General features: G+C 38.9%; 1 protein-coding gene across 7 annotated transcripts in view; it reads left to right on the top strand.

Moving 5' to 3' along the window:
• The window catches only part of ZNF385B (zinc finger protein 385B), a 177,624-nt gene that overhangs the window by 22,133 nt on the left and 134,515 nt on the right, over window positions 1-20,976 (top strand). For 5 of the 7 annotated variants that reach the window (XM_061454642.1, XM_061454616.1, XM_061454628.1 and 2 more), the window contains exon 2: window positions 14,763-15,065. In XM_061454642.1, coding sequence (XP_061310626.1) covers window positions 14,765-15,065 — 301 coding nt within the window. In that variant the 5' untranslated portion in view covers window positions 14,763-14,764. Of the gene's footprint in view, window positions 1-9,829; window positions 9,850-14,762; window positions 15,066-20,976 lie in introns of those variants that run through there. The other 2 variants (XM_061454652.1, XM_061454667.1) reach the window with 2 other exon arrangements.

Here is a 20,976-nt window from a genome sequence, read left to right as displayed (position 1 = left end):
CCAGATATTTAACTGCTATACCTAATGAAACATGAGTAAACAAATGAAAAAATATTTGTATATTGCATATGAGTATTTTGTTAAATGAAGTAGTGATGTCAGACCTTCCTGCTTTTTAGGGATAAGGAAGAGTTAATGTTGAAATTGCAAAACTGATGCGTTCCCATCTGGAGTTCAGGGAACTGATTTGATTACTGCTTGTGATGAGTTCAGACCGAGACAGACTGCAGAGAAGGGTTCTGGTCAGGGAAAAGGAGGTCCCGGTTTGTGGCGTTTTTTATGGGGTTACTTCCTTAGTCTTGAAAAATAAAGGCTAAGGGAAAGGGGAGGTTGTGGGAACACGGGGAAGAGGAAACACCTGCCTCCTCATGTGCTTACGGATTGCACACACCAGGGAAAGAGAATCATTAAACCAACAGCCAGTGTTGGCCCAGAACAAGTGGCTGGAAATCACCCTGGAAAATCTTGTATGGCCAAATACAGGTCTGATTGTAGGAGCTTCGTTGGAGCTTCAGCCAGGGCTGAAGGGCAGGACTTGAAGGTTTTTGTTTTAGGTCTTGTGTTTCTTATAAAACACAGCAGCGGTACTGGACTTGATCAAGTGCATGGCTGAGAGAACATCAGTGTTCCTACCTAGCTGCCAGAAATATTGTCATCTCTGAATATTAAAAAGGCTTGTCAGGTCCTAGAAGAAAATTGAAATCAGTTTCTTTTCAATTCCCTTCTAGGTTTTGAGCCTTTAGGATTCATGCTTTCAGTCATCTCTGTAAGGATTAGAAGGATATTTAAAAAGCTAGAATTCCTAGGGATTTTTATGACTGCATGAGCCAGGCTGAAGAAAAATCCCTAATAATGCAGTATATAATTCTGAGAGCTATCAGTCCTGAATTGATGAGTGAAATGTTGGGAGTGAAAGAGATATCAGATGGATAAATTACTTTTTCTTAAGTGAACCTTTCCAAATGTTTCATGTTTCAAAATGTCATGTTTGTGGTGTCCCCACAGGAGGCATAATCAATCCACTGGGGTTTTTAAGGCAGTAAGTGTGTTTGAAATCGGGTTCAGTTATCAGATATTCAGCAAGGTATCACTTGAGAACAATGAGAGTATAAAAAGTATAACTTGAGAACACACTAGGTGAGCTAGTGTGAGAGAGCAAGGTCTTCATTAATCAGCAGATCTGTTAGAGGAATTATCGCAAGGATATTTCGCATTATGAAGCCAGCTGCCTACACATTGCAAAAAATATTTTTTTTTTTTAATAAAATGTTTAGGAAGTTGAAGCCCCACCAAATGTCTCCAAGGAATGTGACAGCTCAGGCAAGGGAGAGAGATCTACTGAAATAAGGTATAAAAGTCAGCTTTACTGCAATCTTAAAGTTGTAAAGGGCTTTGAAAAGTGAATGACTGGAGAGAAATATCTCCTGAGAGTAAAATGGGCTTCTGAAGGATCACTTTAGCTGTAAATGCTAAAGTAAAAGCTTCTTGTTGTGCACCTCAGCATTTTCAAGTGCAAAAAATACATTCTGCTCACACTCCCATCTTTCTGGAGGTTATATTTATTCAGAGGAGATTAACGACACATTTTCAGTGTGACTGCTTTCATCAGGAGTTTATGCCTTTGCAAAATGATGTTTTTACTTCTTATGGGAGTGATATGCATGAATTTCTGTGAAGACTTCAGAGTCATAGTTGTGAAATAAAAGGTGAAAAAAACTTTCTATCTCTAAGGAGATGCCAGAATTGTATTCTGGATGGCAGAATAAGACTGTGACTTGTATAATTTTATTTGTCAGATCTTTTTGTGTTAAATAACTTTCTTATGGTATTGAGTTTTAATTAAATTTATGATTACATGGATATTTGTTAAAGCCATGTGTTCTGCAGATAGCTGCAATAGATTGGTATTTGTGGTTGCTGCAGTACAGGAAACAGTCTGGGGTGTTTTAAAGTAACTGACAATTGTACTAACAGTCATTTAAAGGAGAGAAAGTAAGCTTTTTGTTGAGGAGCATGGAGAAATATTACCTTGTGCTTCTCATTGCTTCTGGTTGCTTATGTGGGGGAGAGGAATGACAAATCCTTTTCTTTCCATATACTTTTTTTTCCAGATTTTCTTTCTTTAGATGACCCCTACTCTTCCTTAGGGGAGCTAAGCTGTAGTTTGGAAGTGAGTAGTGTGCTCTGTTCATCTGCCCTGCCCCACATGGTGAGAATGCTGGAGGAGGTGATGTGCTCATGCTGGCTGAAGGCATCTTCTTTCAGCACCTGCTGCCAAGCTTCCAGGAGGATCTCTGCTGATTCAGCTGTATTGGTGTGGGCTGTAGAACCTGGGGGTCTTACAGCGTTGGGCCCCTGCAGAGACCTTTGCAATGCCCGTCTCTCATTATTGTGCAGTACAGACCTTCGTGATCTCTCTCCTTTGTGTTCTGTTTTTCTGATGTTAATGATTTAAAGGAAATTTTGCCATGTTTTGAAATTCCACTTCTTAAGGGGTGAGCTTAAGGTCATCTGTGCAGACAGTGATGTAACTGATACACTTGTGCCTCAGTGAAAGATTTTCATGTACCCGGTGATTTAGAAATGTTTGGAAAAATGCACCGGTGGATGTATCTATTTTCCCTGCTTGCTTTAGATCTTCATAATGTACCAAAAAAGATTTAATTGGATGGTTTAAGAAGAATGTGTAGAATTATTTTATGTAGCTTGAGTGCTTAATGGCCCCAGTCTGGGTAAATTGCTGTATTCTCTGTTAACCATCTATAAATGGATATGACAGATGAAGTGAGTAAGAGTTTATGCTGTTTGTGCAGCAGGCAGATGTCATGCTAATGCTGTTTTTTAATTGCCTTTTAATTCCTGTATATGTATGATAGCACATGCGCAAAGGGTAGAAAAAGAGCTGGGGCTGGGCAAGAAATTGTAAGATGGAGAACAGCTGTCACAATGATAGCAGTAGAGAGATGCAAAGGAAGGAGGCAGAAAAAAAGTCCTGTCAGCAAGAAGGACAATTTCTAAAATTTCTCTAGGCCAAAGAAATCTGAGTTCTGCAGAATTTCATCTTGCTTCTTGGTGGGCTGTTATGTGCCTTTTGCCACTGATGACAGTGAGAATCTTTTGCTGCTCTCAGGGTGTTAGAGGTGAGCCCAGTAACACAGTGTAACTTGCTCGTGATTGACTGCATGTCTGTTACAGTGCAACTGACCCTTCTTTTATTGGGCATTTAGAGAGCTATAGCCTCCTGACCTGTTTGATCTAAAATCAACTTAACCTAGTAAGTCTCAAAAAGTCTTATAAACTTGACAGCAGATGGGACATGCTTTTTGTTTAGCCCTGCATATACTATCTTGGTGGGTGGTAACTGCCTTAGGACAAAATCAGCATCCCACCAGTCACCATCTGGGGTGGCAGATGATATGTGGGACTGTCATGAATAAGCATTCTGATGTTTGTAAATGTCCGAAGGAAGACACTGCTTGTTAGCACGGCAGTTGGTATGCAGTCAACACTGTGAGAAACTCACTTTATGCACTAATCAGCGAAAGCTGAAGCCTTGGGTCCATCGCTGTAATATGGGTGGGTGTAAGGTGATTCTTCCACAGTTTGTTCAGTTTGATGGTGAAATTGAATGGCCCTTATTTTGGCAGACCTTTAATCTTCACTGATTTTTGGCACAAAAGCACCATTCTTTTGTTTCTTAGGTACTGTGGCAGAGATAAATTTAGAAGCCTCAGATCATACCTGATGCTGATAATGAGCACAAATGCATGCTAGAAAATATGCCCTTGCTTTGACAGTGTAGACTGATTTGACGGGTGAAGGGAGATTTCCATTCCAGATGCAAGAGTGGAAATGCACATGTTTTGGCCCACCTTTACACCCATTTTACCTTCTTCCAGGTGGGGGATACACAGACAGAGGTGTGAACTGTGAGAATACCCACAGGCCACTTCCTTTCAACCTCTCTGTTCCTGGCTCAATGCACTAAGCCTGTCTTCCAGACATAAATGCCTTGAGAAATACTATTTAGACCAGTTTTGTTTGGAGATGTCATTTGTCATTGTTATAGAAGTATGATATACAAATAGTGTACTGATTTTTATACAAATGAAAGTGAAGAAAACCAAATGTTACCCCACACAAATTCTTAAGTACTGCCTTTCAGTTTACGGTTAAAATGTAAAGGTTAGAGTTATGTCCAAAAGTTCAAACCCAAGTTGGATTAATGCAATAGTATCGCTGCACTGGCTGGAATGAAATGAGGAGCGTTTGTCTGTCAATTTCTATAACCAAATGCACTCATTCTAGCAGGCTCATAATTCAGGGAAGAGCAGTGTGGGTTCTCTTCAGCATGGAAGCACATGTGTGTGCTATTTCTGTATCAGGGTGTGAAATAACAGCAAAAGGCTGCCTCATTTTTTATGAATGGAATTGTGTAATTTAATGTGGAACATAGGTATTCAGATTTTGAAGGCAGCAGTTGCTTAAAGCCTGAGGTGACTGGCAACTCAAGTTTAGGAGAGGTCTGTACAAGCTTGGTGTATGGGCAGGAGGAATTAGGGAGTGGTAGTACCTTTGGCTCTGCCAGAGGCCTCTCCAAGTTCAGTGTCAGCCCAAAATATGCTGAGCCATGGTTACCTTTGACAAGGAAAATGATAAGTGAAGGATTATGTTCGAGGCAATGCTAACTTTAACCTGGTCTTTTCCTCCAGGCAACTTCAAACTAGGTGATCCATTTGCCTGTTCTCATGGTCTGTCACTACAAGCTGGGTAATTCTCTTGTAACATAAGTCTTAAGTAGTTAATACTACAAAACATGTGCTATGTCCCCTTACCTTTGTACTATAAGGGACTCTTGTTTTCAATATTTTTCAGATCCAAAAGGGAATTAATTGTTTACATGGACATTGACAGTTTCTTATGGGTAACTGATCTGGGACCATCTTTTTAGGCGCACCGCTAGGATTAGGATTTACGATTGATGTTCACTGCTGCTGATCATGCTTGCAGTTTTGAGCAGGATTTTCTTTTCTTTGTATCTTAGTGCTATAAAGCAAGCTGATGTGTCTCAGTCTTGCACTGCTTCTGAGTGTAGGTTGCTCTTTGTTCATGCCCAGCTATTATTTGCGCAGTCCTCAAAGTTCTTGCTCTTGTGTCCAGGGGCTCTTTTGCAGCATTACCAGGCTTTATCCTGAATTAATGATTTCCAGCATATCTTATATTCAGCTCCTAACGTTGTCAGACTTAGGCTATATGAACAAGACGCTGTTTAATATACCTTTCTGCTGTGTCTTCCTCTTATGCTCAGGTGAGCTTTCTATTTTGAAGAAAGGTAGAAAAGGATTTTTGCTTCCTGAGATCAAAGCTTTATTTACCCTTCAAATGTGATTATGTTCGAGCAAGATAAAGCAGCAGCCAGGTACAAATACCCTGTGGGAATCTCCCATTATGTCAGTGGGTTTTGATCTTTATTCATGCAAATTCATGCCTAAAACTTTTTTTTATAATTAAAACAGACGATTCACTAGAAATACTTTACATCCTGTATCAGTTCTCTAACTAGTTAAAACCCATTTGCTTTGCAGTGGTTATTGTTAACTTATGTTTTTAGAGATGATTCTAAAACATATAGAAATATATTTTTCTTAAAAACAGCTGATTTTTCTTTTTTTTTTGGCGGTCCTTTTATTGTTGAAGGCAGGTTCAAACTATGTCCTCTACATCATTTTCCTTTTATAAGTTTGTTGTCAGCTCTTCCAAGTTGTAAAATCTGGCTGAGATGCATCTAATTCATGTTTTGTTTTATTCAATGTACCTCTTTTTTTTTTTTTTTTTTTTTTTTCTGTGGAGGGATACAAGAGGAGTCCTTTGATTTAAAAGAATACTTGGATGCAGTATTTGAAAGATGCAAGTAAAAAACCTGATCTAGCAACTTTGCAGAAGTCTGGAGATTTAGAAAATTATCTTAGAGACAATATAATTCAATTTATTTATTAATTTAGTAACTGATAAGACAGTTCCCTAGTCTCAAGGGAGCAGATTGTGAAAATGGGCAAAATTTGGAATACGCTTAAGAAAACTTGCTTTGTTCATTACTACTAGTAATACTAAAGCTTTATTAATTAATTAATTCAATTAGGTACCTAATTGAATAAAGCTTTTGAAAATTTTGATCTAATTTGTTAGGGCTTGCTATTAAAATGACTTGTGCTTTTCACATGTTCAACCTTTTAAAAGCATCCCACCTATTTTTTTTTCTTATTACTGGTTGTTTTTGCTGGCTGCTTGTCATTTTGACACATGACGTGTTTTAGTCCTGGCTTTGACCAACAAAGAACTCACTTAAGTCTGTCTATATTTTTGGGCGTTTTCCTCCTTCCTAGATGTTGCTTTAGAAATACAGAATACCTGGTGTTTAGGTCTTTGAAGAAAGCTAGAGTTCCTGGGTGAAATAAGATGTAAATATAACCCAATACTGACAATCAGTGATGTCTGGGATATTATGGGCCCTTTTTTGTTTCAGTCCAGCCTCTGTGGTTTAGTGTCCTATGTGTTACCTAATAGAATAAAACCTCAGTGTGGTTATTGGACATGTTGTATGGATTTATTCAACAGACTTGATGGAGAAAACTACGGAAGCCGAGTATCAATTTTCCTGCTAGGTCTGTTCTCTCTGATAGATTTAGGCATATGGTAGGAGAGGACAAAAGTCCAAGATGACATATAGAGCCATGTGATGGACACTTTGGGTATCTAGATTTTCTTCTGCAGTGAGGTAAGAGTACTTAAAGTAGAGTGTAAATTAACTGAAGATAAGTGATGGCTTCAGGACAGGTTCCCAGATAGAAAGCCCCAACTTGTCCAAAGGTTTATGAAGCAAAATCACGTTACAATAATGCTGGAAAACTATCTGTTCTTCTTGAAGCATAATCCAAAGTAGCTCTCTGGTCTCCAAACTTGATTAATGTTCTCGGCAGCAGTCAGATATGTTCTGCCAGGTGAGGTTATATCTCTTTGGCAAATAAATTGATATGTAAATCTATTCTTGTTAATGTAAAAAATGTCAGAAGTCTGTAAGTATGGGGACTAAAGAGGAAAGGATCAACCTTATAATTAGAGCTAGCTACAGACAGAGGCATATGCAACTGCAGTCTGTGATAATCCAAATTGAGAGTGATATTATTTACTGCAGTTTAACTGAGCTCACAAAATAGTACAGTAGGCCTAATTTTAAGTTTCCTTAGTATGGACATTTTCAAGGCTGGTAGAACAAAGCAAAACACTAGCTGCTTGAATGTTTTGAGTTTTCTGAATTACCTTGTACAGAACAGCTAATGTTTGTGGTGTGAAACAGCCATCTGTTTTTGTAGTTTAAAGGGAATCTCGTTCAAATGTTAAATACTCTAAAATGTGTTAGTGAAGAGGCTGTCATACTACACCATTCAAAACTTCTCAAGGAAACTGACTTCCTCTTCTTTGCACTGATAAACTGGTATCAAAATACAGGCAAAAAATTACTTAACCCAGTTTGGTCAGTGTACCATGATTGTTCTTTATCTGTCACAAGGAATAAAAATGTATTTTTCAGAACCATCCAGTTTTTACTGTAACTTTTAATTAAAACATTCTATGTGCTTTGTGAGCAGAGATGAAAGAAATAACAAAGAGTTGATCAGATGTGTATGGATGGGTAATAAAAAGTTTGACAGGTGGAAACACTGCAGGATACAATGCCTTCTTGAGGAATTTCAGAATAAGGTGAAGATGAAACATGGCTGTTCTCTGTTTTGATTTGTACTGAAAGAAGGAGGAGCACATCTTCTGAAAGAGAACTGGTTCCTTAAGTGTATGGGGGATTTTTCAAGGTTGGCTTCAAAATAGTCTCTAGTGCTTTTTTAACACTCTAGGATACTGCGCACAAGGCACTATGCATATGCTGTTCACCACAGTATCCCAATAGTACTTGTTGCCCAGATGGTGCAAACCATATGCCTCTTGATAGTTTATCTATGTTTAGGAAATACTATTTAAAAATATAAGAAAGGTCATAAGACTTCTCTAAAGCAGCTCTAGTGAGTTTCTTTCAAATGATGCTCCAGACATATTCAGGATAGTTCCACATCTCTGCCATAAAACATTCACACACAAAAAAAAAGAAGGAAAAGGAAAAAAAAAAAAAGGGGGTGTGTGGGGAACTATGGAATCATACTTGCCACAGTGCAAGACCACAGCTCCAAATGCGTGCATGCAGACGTCGCTGGTCCATCTGCATAGATAGTTTTTCTCCATAGGAGGTCCTTAAGAAGTGTACAGCACAAGGCTGAGTCTTTGGTCTGTCTTTCTCTTCTCCCTCCTACCCCCTCCCCACCCCGTCTGAATGAACCTTTTTGAAAATCTAACTATATAGAAAGCCAGTTAAAATTTATATTTGTTCCTGTGTCTTCCATAATTCATTTGACAATTTCCAAAGGCTAAAGGAGAACATTCTCTTTGCCCATATGTCAGTTGTTAAAAGTACATTTTCTGTTTTGCTTACCTGGCACACATCCATAGAGGAATGGCAGTCTAATTGCATTTCCAGCATAGTGATTCTTTGAAGTATCAACTAATTAGGAATGGACATTGCAAAAGTTTAGACCAGCACTTAGGAAAAGAATGCTTCATGTAACCATCACTAATTTGTTAGGATAACGAAAGCTTATTTCCTTTGAGTAAAGATTTGCACATTCTCACCTACAGCAGTGTAATACATAATGCTTCTTTGTAGCTCCTCTGAAAGCACAACTCTCTTTAAAATTAGCTAAACTGAAAGGCTAATTGCCTTGAGCTTTAAGTACAAAGGATGTCCATGCTCAGATTTTTTTTTTTTGCCAGCTGCAAGAGGCTGGGAAGATGTGGTTTCAGAAATCCTAAGAGGGTATCTCATGACACCTAAGAATTTTAATGTTGTGTCATAAATCACTAATTTATTCTCACTCTAGTATTGCTTGCAGAATCTATGCAGATCAGTTCTGTGTACTTGGGAAGAAATGTGATGGGGGGACAACTTGTTTAGTCAGGTAACAGCCTATGTCAAATACCTGAAAATACCTGTTATACTTGCATTGCTTCCTCTCTTTTATCAAAGTAAAGATGAGTATATCTGGTTTGAATCAGAACTTCCTTTTGCAAGAGAAAGTGGCAGACTTTGAAGTACCTGTGCAAGATGAATATGGTTTATAATCCCTTTACAGACTTAGATTTTTTTTTATGGATCCTTCAGCTGGATGTTTTCTAACATACTCAGATGCTTCTCTTTGTTTCCCATTTTTTGGTCTCGTTTTCATGTTCTCACCTTTCAGTTTTTAATTGGTTCTAGTCCTCTAAGTCATTGAGTAAATACAACTACAGTGACATAGCAGTACCTTTGTAATAATGTGTGTGTCACTCCAGTGTGATTCACAGAATCATGTTCTTTTTGTATGGGACGTTTTAATTAGTGGATATTGTTACATATCAGCTGCTGCTGAGACTCGGCTTATACTGTGCTGTATCCAGGTTACACAAACGTGGGAGCTCACAGGATTGATCCACTGTATTTTGCTTATATAATTTCCATCCTTTCTCCCTTTGAAAGAACTCATGTTCTTGGTTTTATTCTTGTCTACTTTTGAATAGTTCACAGTTGTGTCTGCTATAACTATTACTCTAAATGATTTTTTTGATTATGCAGAATATAATCATGCAACTTCTCTTTATTCTCAGTTCACTGACTGCAGGCTCAAGTAGCTGCTTCTGTTACATGATAATGCTATTGAGCTATGTGTAAACCTGAGGAATGAAATGGCCCCATTTCATATCTGACTCCTGGTGAGTGAGAATAAGTACCATCCAGAACTCTTCAAAATCTGTCTGCAGTGAAAAGCTCTTTTTAAAGGATAAAGAAAGACACTTGCCAGATTCTTGCTTGTGTAAATTTGAGTGACTAGGAAATGTATAGAATAGGAAGATTAAGTTTTTTGGTCAGTGAGCTTTCTTGGTTTTGTTTTTGTTTTACTTTTTTAATTAGAATTTAATGTGTATGTACAAGTGTCTTTCATAAAAGTAGAAGGCTTTACAAAGAAAGGTTACCTCTTACAAAATAAATTGCATTCGTGGTGAGATTCTTAACACTGCCTCAGTGAAGAACTGTACTCGTTCTGTATATCCTAGAGCCAAGATATTTCAGCATAGACTTTTAAAAGTGTGTTTTTCCAACCCTAACATTAAAACTGTGTCTCCTTCTTGTCTTCTTTAAAGACAAATAGGACCTTTGATGTACTAATCTATTTTTTGAACAGATACATACACCACAAGAACTGATGATGAAAGCTGTATTGCTGTGTGAAAGATGTGCATACTGTAAAATCTCAGTGGGTGTTTGCCACCACCATTTTCTTCTTAAACACTTCAGAAGGGACTGGACAAGACTGTTGGAACAAATGATTTTCTACACCAAATGTTCAGGTGTCTCAGATCCTGGGAAGTTGAGGGCTGGAATTTCTGTGTAGGCACAGGCAGACTTCTGAGGAATAGTGGGGTTTGATCTCTGGCTGCATGTACATGTCCCCTCCAGGATGGACGGGTTAGAACATGCTGCTGGAAACCCTCCTAAAGCTGAAGTTTAGTGTGCTCAATGTAGGTATTTTTTTCAGGTGTGCTTTGCATCTTCTGCTCCCATCAGTTGTTGGGAGGTCACTGCTGCTTATAATCAGGTCACCTTTTAATTTAGATGTGGAGCTTTAGGCAATAAGGGTTATTTTGAAATTGCAGCTTGTGGGTTTTTTCGCTTGTAAATTAGTAGCAAGAGATTGATTTGAAGACTCCTTTGTCCTGTGTTATGCAAAGGAAGAAGGTACTTTGTAGTCAGAGTGGGTTTAGAACTATTTTGTTTTTAAAAACAAAAGTGAAACTTGGACGGAGGTTTCTTTTTGTTTGTCTGAAGGTTGTTAATTCTAGACTGGCAGCTGGGATGCCTTAGGGTGTAGGTGCAGAATTTGAGTCCTTGCTGTGATTGGTTGTTCTTTCAAGGTGTGTCCATACTGAAAACATTTTTGGCTGTGTCAGGAGTATACTTTTGAGGCAAGTGTTCTGATTTTCCCCACTTGATTCATGTTTCAGTAGTCTCAGACTTTACCAGCTGAAAGGTTTCGTTCCCTTGCATGAAAGCAAACCAAAGTGTGCAGTTCAGGAGAGTATGTATCTTGTGGTGCAGTGATAACAGGCTAATGCAGTATCAGGCTGGTGGTTTCCAAAACGACCCTCATTTGAAAGGTTCTGGTGCTGTTACAGGTACTCAGCAGGAGCTGTTGGCTCCATCAGTATGTCTTCTGGTCCATGCAGCTTTCTAATGCAGCTGTTTGCCATATTTAAATTACCCAAACCAACTGAGTTTGACTAAGTTCTTATAGATTATTGAAATACTGAAATATATTAAGAATTATTTGCTTTCTGCAGTCAAATTTATGAGATTTCTGGTGAGCCAGGATTTTTAAGCTGTTACCTATTATTAAATAAGTATAGCATCTAAACCAATGTAATATAAAAATAAATACTTTTGTTTCAAAACATTTACTTTAGGGAGGAAAAGCTACAACAGTGCTGTTACAATACAAATACAAAGAAAACAAAGGGGTCGGGGACATTATTTATGGTTTAAAAAATACACTGAAAAGTAACAAATACCGAAGCTCTAAGCAGATTAAATTTTCAGATGAAAATGCCATCTAAGCTCAGCTGAGTCAAGGATATTGGTTGCTTGCCTTGAAATATGATACTTAGGCTTAAATGATTTAGTGTGACAATGTCTAGCCTAGGTTTTCAGGATCCACTAGTATTTTGTTTTTAAAAGCAAATAGGTTCCTGTAGCCTACAATTACTTTTAATAATGATTTTTTGTTTTAATATTTCATGTGATGTATATATTAATGAATGTATTGTTTATAGCTTTTACTTGATGACAGGACTTTGTTATATGAAACACAGATGAATAAGTCTTTGTACTGTTTATCATACTTGATTGGTGAATCATGCTGGAGGAGGAATCTGTATAAAACTAAGATTTTAAGCATGGGCTAGAGTTAGGAATGTGATGAAATTCACTATCTCATCATATAAATATCATTCACATACTTGCGCCAAAGAACCAAACAGACTTTTCTGGTAATATACTTGTCTCAATAGCAAGAGGAGTATTCTAGTATTGTTTGTGAATGCTACACAGTTTTGGGAAGGATTGCTATGACTGCTTTAGTGTTTCATTTTCTGGGTGTGCGGAGGTTTGGTGCCTCATTCCTCCTGCTTAACAGGGTGGTAGGTGTGCAGAAAGATCCACGCTGGTCTGGTTCCTGGGCTGAAAGCAGGACCTTGCATTTAAAACCTCTTTGCTGGGTCAGCAAACAGACCCAGGGAATTACAGGGCAGTCAGTCTCACCTCCGTATCTGGCAAAATCTTGGAGCAGATTCTCCTGGAAGGCATGCTAAAGCACATGAAGAACAATAAGGTGCTTGGTGACAGCCAGCATGGCTTCACTAAGGGGAAGTCCTGCCTGAACAATTTGGTGACCTTCTGTGATGGGGCTACAGAACTGATGGACAGGGGTAGAGCAGTTGATGTCATCTACCTGGACTTGTGTAAAGCGTTCGACACTGTCCCACACGACATCCTTGTCTATAAATTGGAGAGACATCAGTTTGATGGATGGACCGCTCGGGGGATGGCTGCACATAAAGAGTTGTGGTCAATGGCTCAATGTCTGGGTGGAGACCAGTAACGAGTGGCGTCCCTCAGGGATCGGTGTTGGGACCGGTCTTGTTTAACAACTTTGTCAGTGACATGGACAGTGGGATTGAGTGTGCCCTCAGCAAGTTTGCCGATGACACCAAGCTGTGTGGTTCGCTTGATACCCTGGAGGGAAGGAATGCCATCCAGAGGGACCTCGACACGCTTTAGAAATTTAACCATGCCAAGTGCAAGGTCCTACACCTGGGTCGGAGCAATCCCAGGCACAGCTACAGGTTGGGCAGAGAAGAGATTCAGAGCAGCCCTGCGGAGAAGGACTTGGGGCTGTTGGTTGAGGAGAAAATGAACATGAGCCGGCTTCAGTGTGTGCTCGCAGCCCAGAAAGCCAACCATATCCTGGACTGCATCAAAAGAAGTGTGACCAGCAGGTTGAAGGATGTGATCCTGCCCCTCTACTCTGCTCTCGTGAGACCTCACTTGGAGTATTGTGTGCAGTTCTGGTGTCCTCAACATAAAAAGGACACGGAACTGTTGGAACAAGTCCAGAGGAGGGCCATGAGGATGATCAGGGGTGTGGAGCACCTCCTGTATGAAGACAGGCTGAGAAAGTTGGGGCTGTTCATCCTGGAGAAGAGAAGGCTGTGTGGAGACCTCATAGCAGCCTTCCAGTATCTGAAGGGGAGCTATAGGGATGCTGGAGAGGGACTGTTCATTAGGGACTGTAGTGACAGGACAAGGGGTAATGGGTTAAAACTTAAACAGGAAAAGTTTAGATTGGATCTAAGGAGGAAGTGCCTCACCACCCTTTACTCTACACAGCCCCACTCTGGGTGGCATGGTTTAGTGTCGGGTGTCCCTGCCCATGGTGGGGGGCTTGAAACTACATGATCTTAAGGTCTTTTCCAACCCTAACTATTCTATGATTCTATGCTTCTGAAAACTGAATGTATATATATATATATATATGTAATTTCATATATACCTATAAATATATATATAGGTACACTCTTGCCTGGAAAGAGCTGCTCCTCTGCACAGCTCCCTGAGCCACCCTTTGGTAGATTAAGAGTATTTGAGTGGTGGGAGAAAGGAATAAAGTGTAAACAGGAAGTTGTTTAGCCAAGAAATCTGAAGTCTTTTCTATGTTAATTTCCAAAAACCTTTTCCCCATTACAAAGAGACCCCTTCCCCCACCTTTCTTCTTCTACTGATTTAGAAGCATACCTTAAATGAAATACATGCCTCCACACCTCTGCCCATATATATAGACAGTTCTTTGTGGAGCTTGGTTCGTTTATCATGATGAGGTTTTGATTCTGTAGGCACAAATGTGTACTTCAGGTTCTTGGATTGTTTTCCAGGAACTGTCACTTACTGTGATTTGTGTAGCTCCCATAAGACTAACATCTAGCTGGCATTTTCTCTCTATAGTAGTTTAATTGTGAAGGTGTTGACAGTTTACAAAAGCATAGTCTTAATGTTTGTATGGAGGGAGGCTGAAGGTTTGGGTGTATGTAAAAGTGGAAATTATTCATTAGTATCACTTGAACAGTGCAGTCTTCCAGTGTTTCAGTAACATCTTTTGTTGGCATCCTTTTTGTTGAGTAATTTGGGGCAGTGGGTACAACTATGGGCATTGGAAAGTAAAAAGCTCTGGAACTAGTGTTCAGCAATGCAAAGGAAATGTTTCTGAAAATAATCTTAAAATCTGCTAGAGATGCAATAATAAATCTGCTTTAAAATAGCCTACAGAAAAAAATTACTTGTTGAGAGCTGTTGTGCGCAGACCATAATATATTGCCAACTTATTACTTCTGAGCTCTGTGGTGTGTCACAAATTCATGTATTTCTCTACTAAGTGACGCCTCCACAATTTGGAACCTTATTTGTTGGAACTGGTCTTTGGTTCGTGTTGTGTAACATTTTAAAAAAGAAAATGCTGATTTAACAGTAAGCATTATTAGTCGGCTTCTGGTAACAATTCTGGCTGTTTGCTTTGTAGGTATGAAGCGTCCATTAAGTCCTGACCACGTCTTTGAAGATGGGATTATGAATCAACCAGCTATTCTACAGAGTTTTGAAGAAAAAGGACTGAGGAATGACAGGCAGGACTATCAATTAAGCAAAGAAAAAAAGAAGATACTGTTTTCCTTTTGTGAAGTGTGCAACATACAGCTGAACTCTGCAGCACAAGCTCAAGTTCATTACAATGGGAAGTCTCACCTGAAAAGAGTGAAGCAGCTAAATAATGGAAAACTCCCTACAAGTACAGCTCCTGGCACTTTGTTTGCAAGTACAAGCACAGGTACATTATTAGTATGAGATGCTGGATTTTGGTCAAGAAATCTGAGGAAGCTTTTAAACTCTACCTTCCCCACCTAACTTAACCAGTAAACTTAATATAGAGTAATAATACTAGTAGTTATAATACTTTGCCATGTTTGGAATTACTGGTGATTTCTCTTTCTGTGAAGTCAACTTGTATGGAGGCAATATTGTGTTAATGCATGATTAATGGCTGTGTTGAGCCTTGTGTAGTTGAGATATGGTCTATTTCAAAGTAGCTGTTGTGGCTCTAGAGAGTCATGCATTTTGTCATCTGCTTTTGTTCCCAAAACAAAATTCTAGAAGGATGCTGTGCGCACAGGAGAAACATCTTAAAAGAAATGTGGTAGTGGGAAGAGAAGGAGTAGAGCTGGAATTCACAGGCCTGGCCCTTTCCTTGTTTCTGCTTTCAGCGATCTGGATTTTAATTACTCTTATTCAAGTAAGAAGTAATTTGAAATAATAGTTTTTACTTACTGGGCAGAACAAAGGTCCCAAATGCTTGGGTAAAACGCATTCAACATGTAAAGGTGCAAAGCACAAAATGTGCCTTTTAATTTCAGTATTTGACTCGGCTCATAGCTATTCTGAAAAAGATGTAGTCTTCCCTTACTTCTCTATGCATATAAGAAAGTAAGCACAACATATAAATGATTCAGTCTTCTCTGGTTGGTAAGGGTAAGGATGTTGCAGCTCTCCTTCCCTTATTTTAAGGGGTACCAGTATGCCATAAGGTCTCTTGCTTTGTTGTTCATAGTTTAAGGATTTTGCTGAAGGATTATCCTTTTTCTGTAATGTCCCAACTGATACAGCACAATAAAGCTGCTTTTCTTACTGATAGTTGATATACTTACCTTTTTTTTTTTTGTTTTTTTTGTTAAAGAAAATTCAGGGGGTTTTGACATTCCATAGAATCAAAAAGGGCCAAAGTTGATCTTGGGAAGTATTCTTTACGTCACAAGCATGTATAACAAGTTATTTTTTCTAGTTCTGAGATACATAAAATGCTGCAGGTTTAAGGACTTATTGCCTAGCAGAAGCAAAAGTTGCTGTTTATTAACACTTGGTATTGATGAAGTAACAAATCTCAAATCTTCATGAAAAAGGTTTTATTTTTTTTTAATTAGCTACATGAGGGGACTTGCTTTGGGGTTGTTTTTGGTTTTGTATAGAAACAGTCAAACTGCATTAAAGGGTTTAGCTTTTTCTGATTCTGATTCTTAATGGATTTGGCTGTTTTTGAAGTCTGTGGTATTGTTTTGTTTTGTTTAGAACCAAGTAACATAAGATTATCACTTGGGTAAGGCCTGTGGTCCAAAAGATTAAATTCCCGTTGAATAACACCTAAAATTATTTGTGTGCATTCTTAAAATTCCTTAATATCTATGAGAAATCCTAATTTATAGACCATTTAATATACTGCTTAGGAGCCCCTATGAGAATAGGACTTACTGAAATGTAATTCTCAAAGAACGCTTTCCAAAAATAAGTAGAAATTAATTTTCCTATAAATTGACATCATCCAGGTTCAGTTTTAATCCATGTCCTCTGGAGTGTCATTACCTCTCATAATGGGAGTCTGACTTTCCCATTTCTTTGGCTAATGTTGTAAACAGAATTAATTGTGCAGATGGTATGAGAACATCCACAGTGAACAGACTTTATTCCACGTGCGAAGGAAGCAAATAGCCCCTCTCATACTTCATTGTTATAATTGCATATCCTGCTATCGAGCCCAGTGGTGAACAGTTCAGCACACAACAGAAACCTTTGCAGAAAGCTTCCTGAGATCTCTGTTTGGAGTTTACCTCTGTCTTCATAAGATGAATGTGAAATCAGTAATATTCTGATTGGAAAAAAAAAAGTCATGGAAAATACACATGATTGTGGATATTCGTTGAAAGTACAAAACCCAGGTTTACAGACCTGCCAGAACATTCTTGATCCTGTGTGACAGAACTGATGTGCACCACCACTGCCTCCAGCCTCCTTGGCTCTTGGTGGATGTTCTTCTAAATGGGGATGAACATGACAAAGGAGTTACGAGACATATTTTCATATTAATCCTCTTCTGAGGTCTTCTCTGTGACAGGTGGCTTCAGGTAGTTATAAAGCGTTCTTTGTAATTGTTGGCTTTCACTGTGTATTACAACTATAACCTCAGTTTGTTGCTTGTAACTTTCAGTAATAGGTTCTTATTGTACCACTATTGAAGAGTTTACCAAGATCTGGTAACTGAAATTCCGTGTCTCGGCAATAATGCTCCACAATCTATAGATGAGGTTTTATATATTTAAAGTCTAGAAATCATTTTAGAGGTAACTTTAAAGTTATCTCTCTGTGTTTTAGAATAAGGGTACAATTGTCATAGAATTTCAAAAGGCATTTAGCAAAATGTTTTCTAAAAAGCATACTCTGTTTTTATAACTTCTTTATTTTGCCTCCCCCGCCCCATTACTGAAATCTAGAAGCTGTTTTGCTCTTGTAGCTCTACCTGCAATTTTAGTTAATTTATAGCAAGTAAAATCACAAATAAAGTTTAACAGCTACTTCATATTGAGCAAATAAAGAAAGAGATGAAATTAGAAGGCTTTGGTGATCCACTCATTGAACTAATTTTCTTTAGTGTTAAAAATTACATGTGAAAAAAGCAGTATTCTATGGGAAAAGTATATTGCATGTGATGTTAGAGCCTTCGCTATTGCTTATGTTAGTGTTATCAGTCATGCACATTCTCTCATACTGCATCTCAGGCTGAAGTTTGTCAGTGATGCCGTTCCCAGGGGCCCATCCCTATGTGTGTCACAGGCGTATCTAATGTATGGCCAGGCTTCTGTCAGAAGAAAATAAATGAAGTCTCAGGAAAATAAGAAAGTGTATATTTGCTTCCACAGCTTGAACTAGAGATTATTCCAGTTATTTCCTATAAGCAGGAAAAGAATGGGGTAGTTCCTTGCAGCCTTAGGAGATGTATTTTGGAGTGGGCCTGCTAAATGCATTTCAGCAGCATGACTTGCTGGAGCCTGCAGCGGTGACAGCCGTGGGGCAGGTCACAGCTGCTTGGAGCACCCTAAATCCCACTTGTCACCTCGAAAACAAGGGCTAAAGTGCTTGCTCCTCAAAGGGAGGAACCAGTTTGAAGAGAATGGTAACTGAAGACCGCCTGCCTCCTTGCCTGCTAGCACACAGCTAACGTGTTAGCGGTTCAGGCTGGAGATGCGCGGGCGGTGCGGCTGCGGTGCCGCACGGTGACACCAGGTGGTGCTGCAGCCCGGGCAATGGAGCGGTCGGCCGCGGAAGGGGTAGGCGCCTGCTGCCTCTCTGTTCTCTTAGGCCTTTTGTATTAAGTGAGCTATCTGTAGGGGTAACAGCGACTGGTTCATAAATATATGCTGTGGCCAGTCTTGTGGGTGGCTTCGCTATGTTCCTCCTGGTTCTCCTCTGGAGGTGACACCGATTTTTGCTCCAGAAATTCTCATTACATGTTCCCTGGGGTGGTATCTTGTGGTGAATTGACTCTCCTTTGCCCTCATGCTAATACAGGAACAGTTGGTGTAGTTATAAGAGTAAATGTACTATAATTACCCATGGAAGTCCAAATTTTACAGATCCCTGGAAATGGGTAGGTTAATTTCACTTTAGTTATAGAAAATGCTCAAATTCTAGAAGCGGGCAAAGCAGAATCACTTTTTCCTGGGTTCTGGGCTGTTTAAAGAGCGTATGTGCTTTAGTGTCTGGCTGGCACTCATTAACGCCTGTTTGAAGACTTTTCTATAGGTCTGACTGGAAATGAGATTGGGATGTCAGTCCTCTCGCAGTGTGTTCTTGATAACAGCTGTGCCTTTTTGCTCTTGAAATCTCTGACCTCGCAGGACAGTTTTCAAATGCTGTGGGATCTGTGCTGTGACTCTGTAGGGAACAGTCCTATAAGTTAACCTGTTCCCCTGGGATACTGAGGAAGTAATCACAGTATGATTTCCTGAGAGATTACGTACATGCAGTTGTGTGATCTGGTTCACAGCCAGGGATCTATTAAACTAACAAAATAAACACATAAATTACTAGACTTATGTTGTGTTCATGACATAAATCAGGTCACAAAAAGTAATGTTTGTGTGATGGAGAAGGTAAAGCAGCGATATTAGACATGGGAGGAGAAAAGAGGGAATATAGAAAAGGCAGACTTTTCTCGCTTTTGGGAATAGAGATTGGAATTGCTCTGCTTCCTTGTGTGATGCCATGTTAAGTTGTAAGTCTGAGAATCCTTTTAAGTTAATGGAGGCAGGGAGGCTTACAATTAAAGTGCTCAGAATTATCCTTCAAAGAATCCATAGACCATATAGCTAACTTGTGTATTAGTTTTCCAAATTAAGTGTCTAGAGTTGGGAAGTGTGAATAGTGTCTCGTGTTCCCCTTTGGTCTGGTGCAACTGAGGAAATTTTTTTTTCATTAATTAAACTTAAATTACCAGGTGACTAGGTCAGTGCAGGATTAAACTACAGTCAGTTACAACAGAAAGAAACTACACTGCATTACTCTGATTTCAGTGGAGTTCTCCCTTGGTTTTTAATTGTCAGAAGAATCTGTTCATAAGTGGAGGTCTTTGTTATGTAGGTTTGAATCCTCAGCTGAGCCAAGACTAGCTTTCTGGCAGGTAGAATAGTTGCCATCTAGGTCTGCCTTGTGCCAGTTTAATGGAGAACAGAATTTTTGCTTACCTTAAGCCTCTTGATCTAGGTCCTCAAATTCCTCATCAATGTTCGTCTTTCCTTTTTCTAAAAAAAGAACAAAGATAATCTGATTTTTATTACAGGAGATCTTTATGAATTATTCTACCAAGCACTCAGAGGGATGCTAAGCAGCAATCAGAAGTATCTTGAAACAGTTTTGTGAGCTGGGTCCTACTAAATGCATGCATGCATAGCTATAGAAATAGTGTGTAAGTCTACAGAGAGGATGAGGGCAGTATAAATCCTTGTGAGTTTACACTTCTTGTGTTGCGCCAAAACCTTTTTTTGTTCTTTCCTCCGTGTGTGCTGTCTACAGCCGAACCTTTTGGAAAGCAGTTGGAAAAAGGCTGCTGCTGTGGGGGCATGAGGTGGACTGGTCCCTCGGGCCTTCATCCTTCTTGCCCTGTGTGGAAGGGGGTTGCTCCCTCCTTTGCTATCCTACTCTGTGTAAAATCTGCTTTTCTATTTGGAAAAGATTAGACTATTGCTAAAAAGCCTTTCTCCAGTGTAATAATAAAAAAAGAATTATGTTCCCGTAATACAACTTAAATCGGGGAGCTGATTAGAAACTTAGTATTTCACTTTTTGCTGCAGGGTACGTTGACTGCTTTTTTTACTCAGTGGTCTTTTGAACAAGACTGCATTTGGTAAATGGTTCCACATTCTTTCCACTGCTTGAATATCTTCCACAACTTACTCAAGAAGTATGTAATATTATGTAACTTAATGTTTTTCTTTCAATATGAAATGTATTTATGATAAATGATTGCTGTTTGTCTTCACAGCAGTTGTGATTAGCTGCTCTGAAATTAAGGGGCTGTGTTTTATTGTTTTGGTACATTTGATACTCCTTACAAAATGTTGATGATGAAAGCTAATACAAAGGGACAGAGCTGACATTAAAGATGGTTTCTTGTTTATTAATAACTACAAACTATATCCATTATATTCTGCATTTGAGTAGCTGCAGCATGAAAGTATTGGTAAAATCAATAAAAAAAGTAAGGAGTTGATACGTGCCTTCAATGGAAGCCTTAAGGAAAAAAAATAAAAAAGGAAAATTATTGTTTCATTGAGGTTGGTTGTTTTCAAATAATTGGAGCAAAACATTAAAAAACTCCCTTATGGCAAAATGAAAACCCAACTTTTTTTTAAATTGGT

Source organism: Pezoporus flaviventris, unplaced genomic scaffold (assembly GCF_033815535.1).
Source record: "Pezoporus flaviventris isolate CSIRO_AGI_PZ_B2104156 unplaced genomic scaffold, CSIRO_AGI_Pfla_v1 ptg000001l, whole genome shotgun sequence".
Lineage (NCBI taxonomy): Eukaryota > Metazoa > Chordata > Aves > Psittaciformes > Psittacidae > Pezoporus > Pezoporus flaviventris.
Note: the sequence above shows the minus strand (reverse complement) of the source record. Positions and strands in the feature narration are given on the sequence as shown.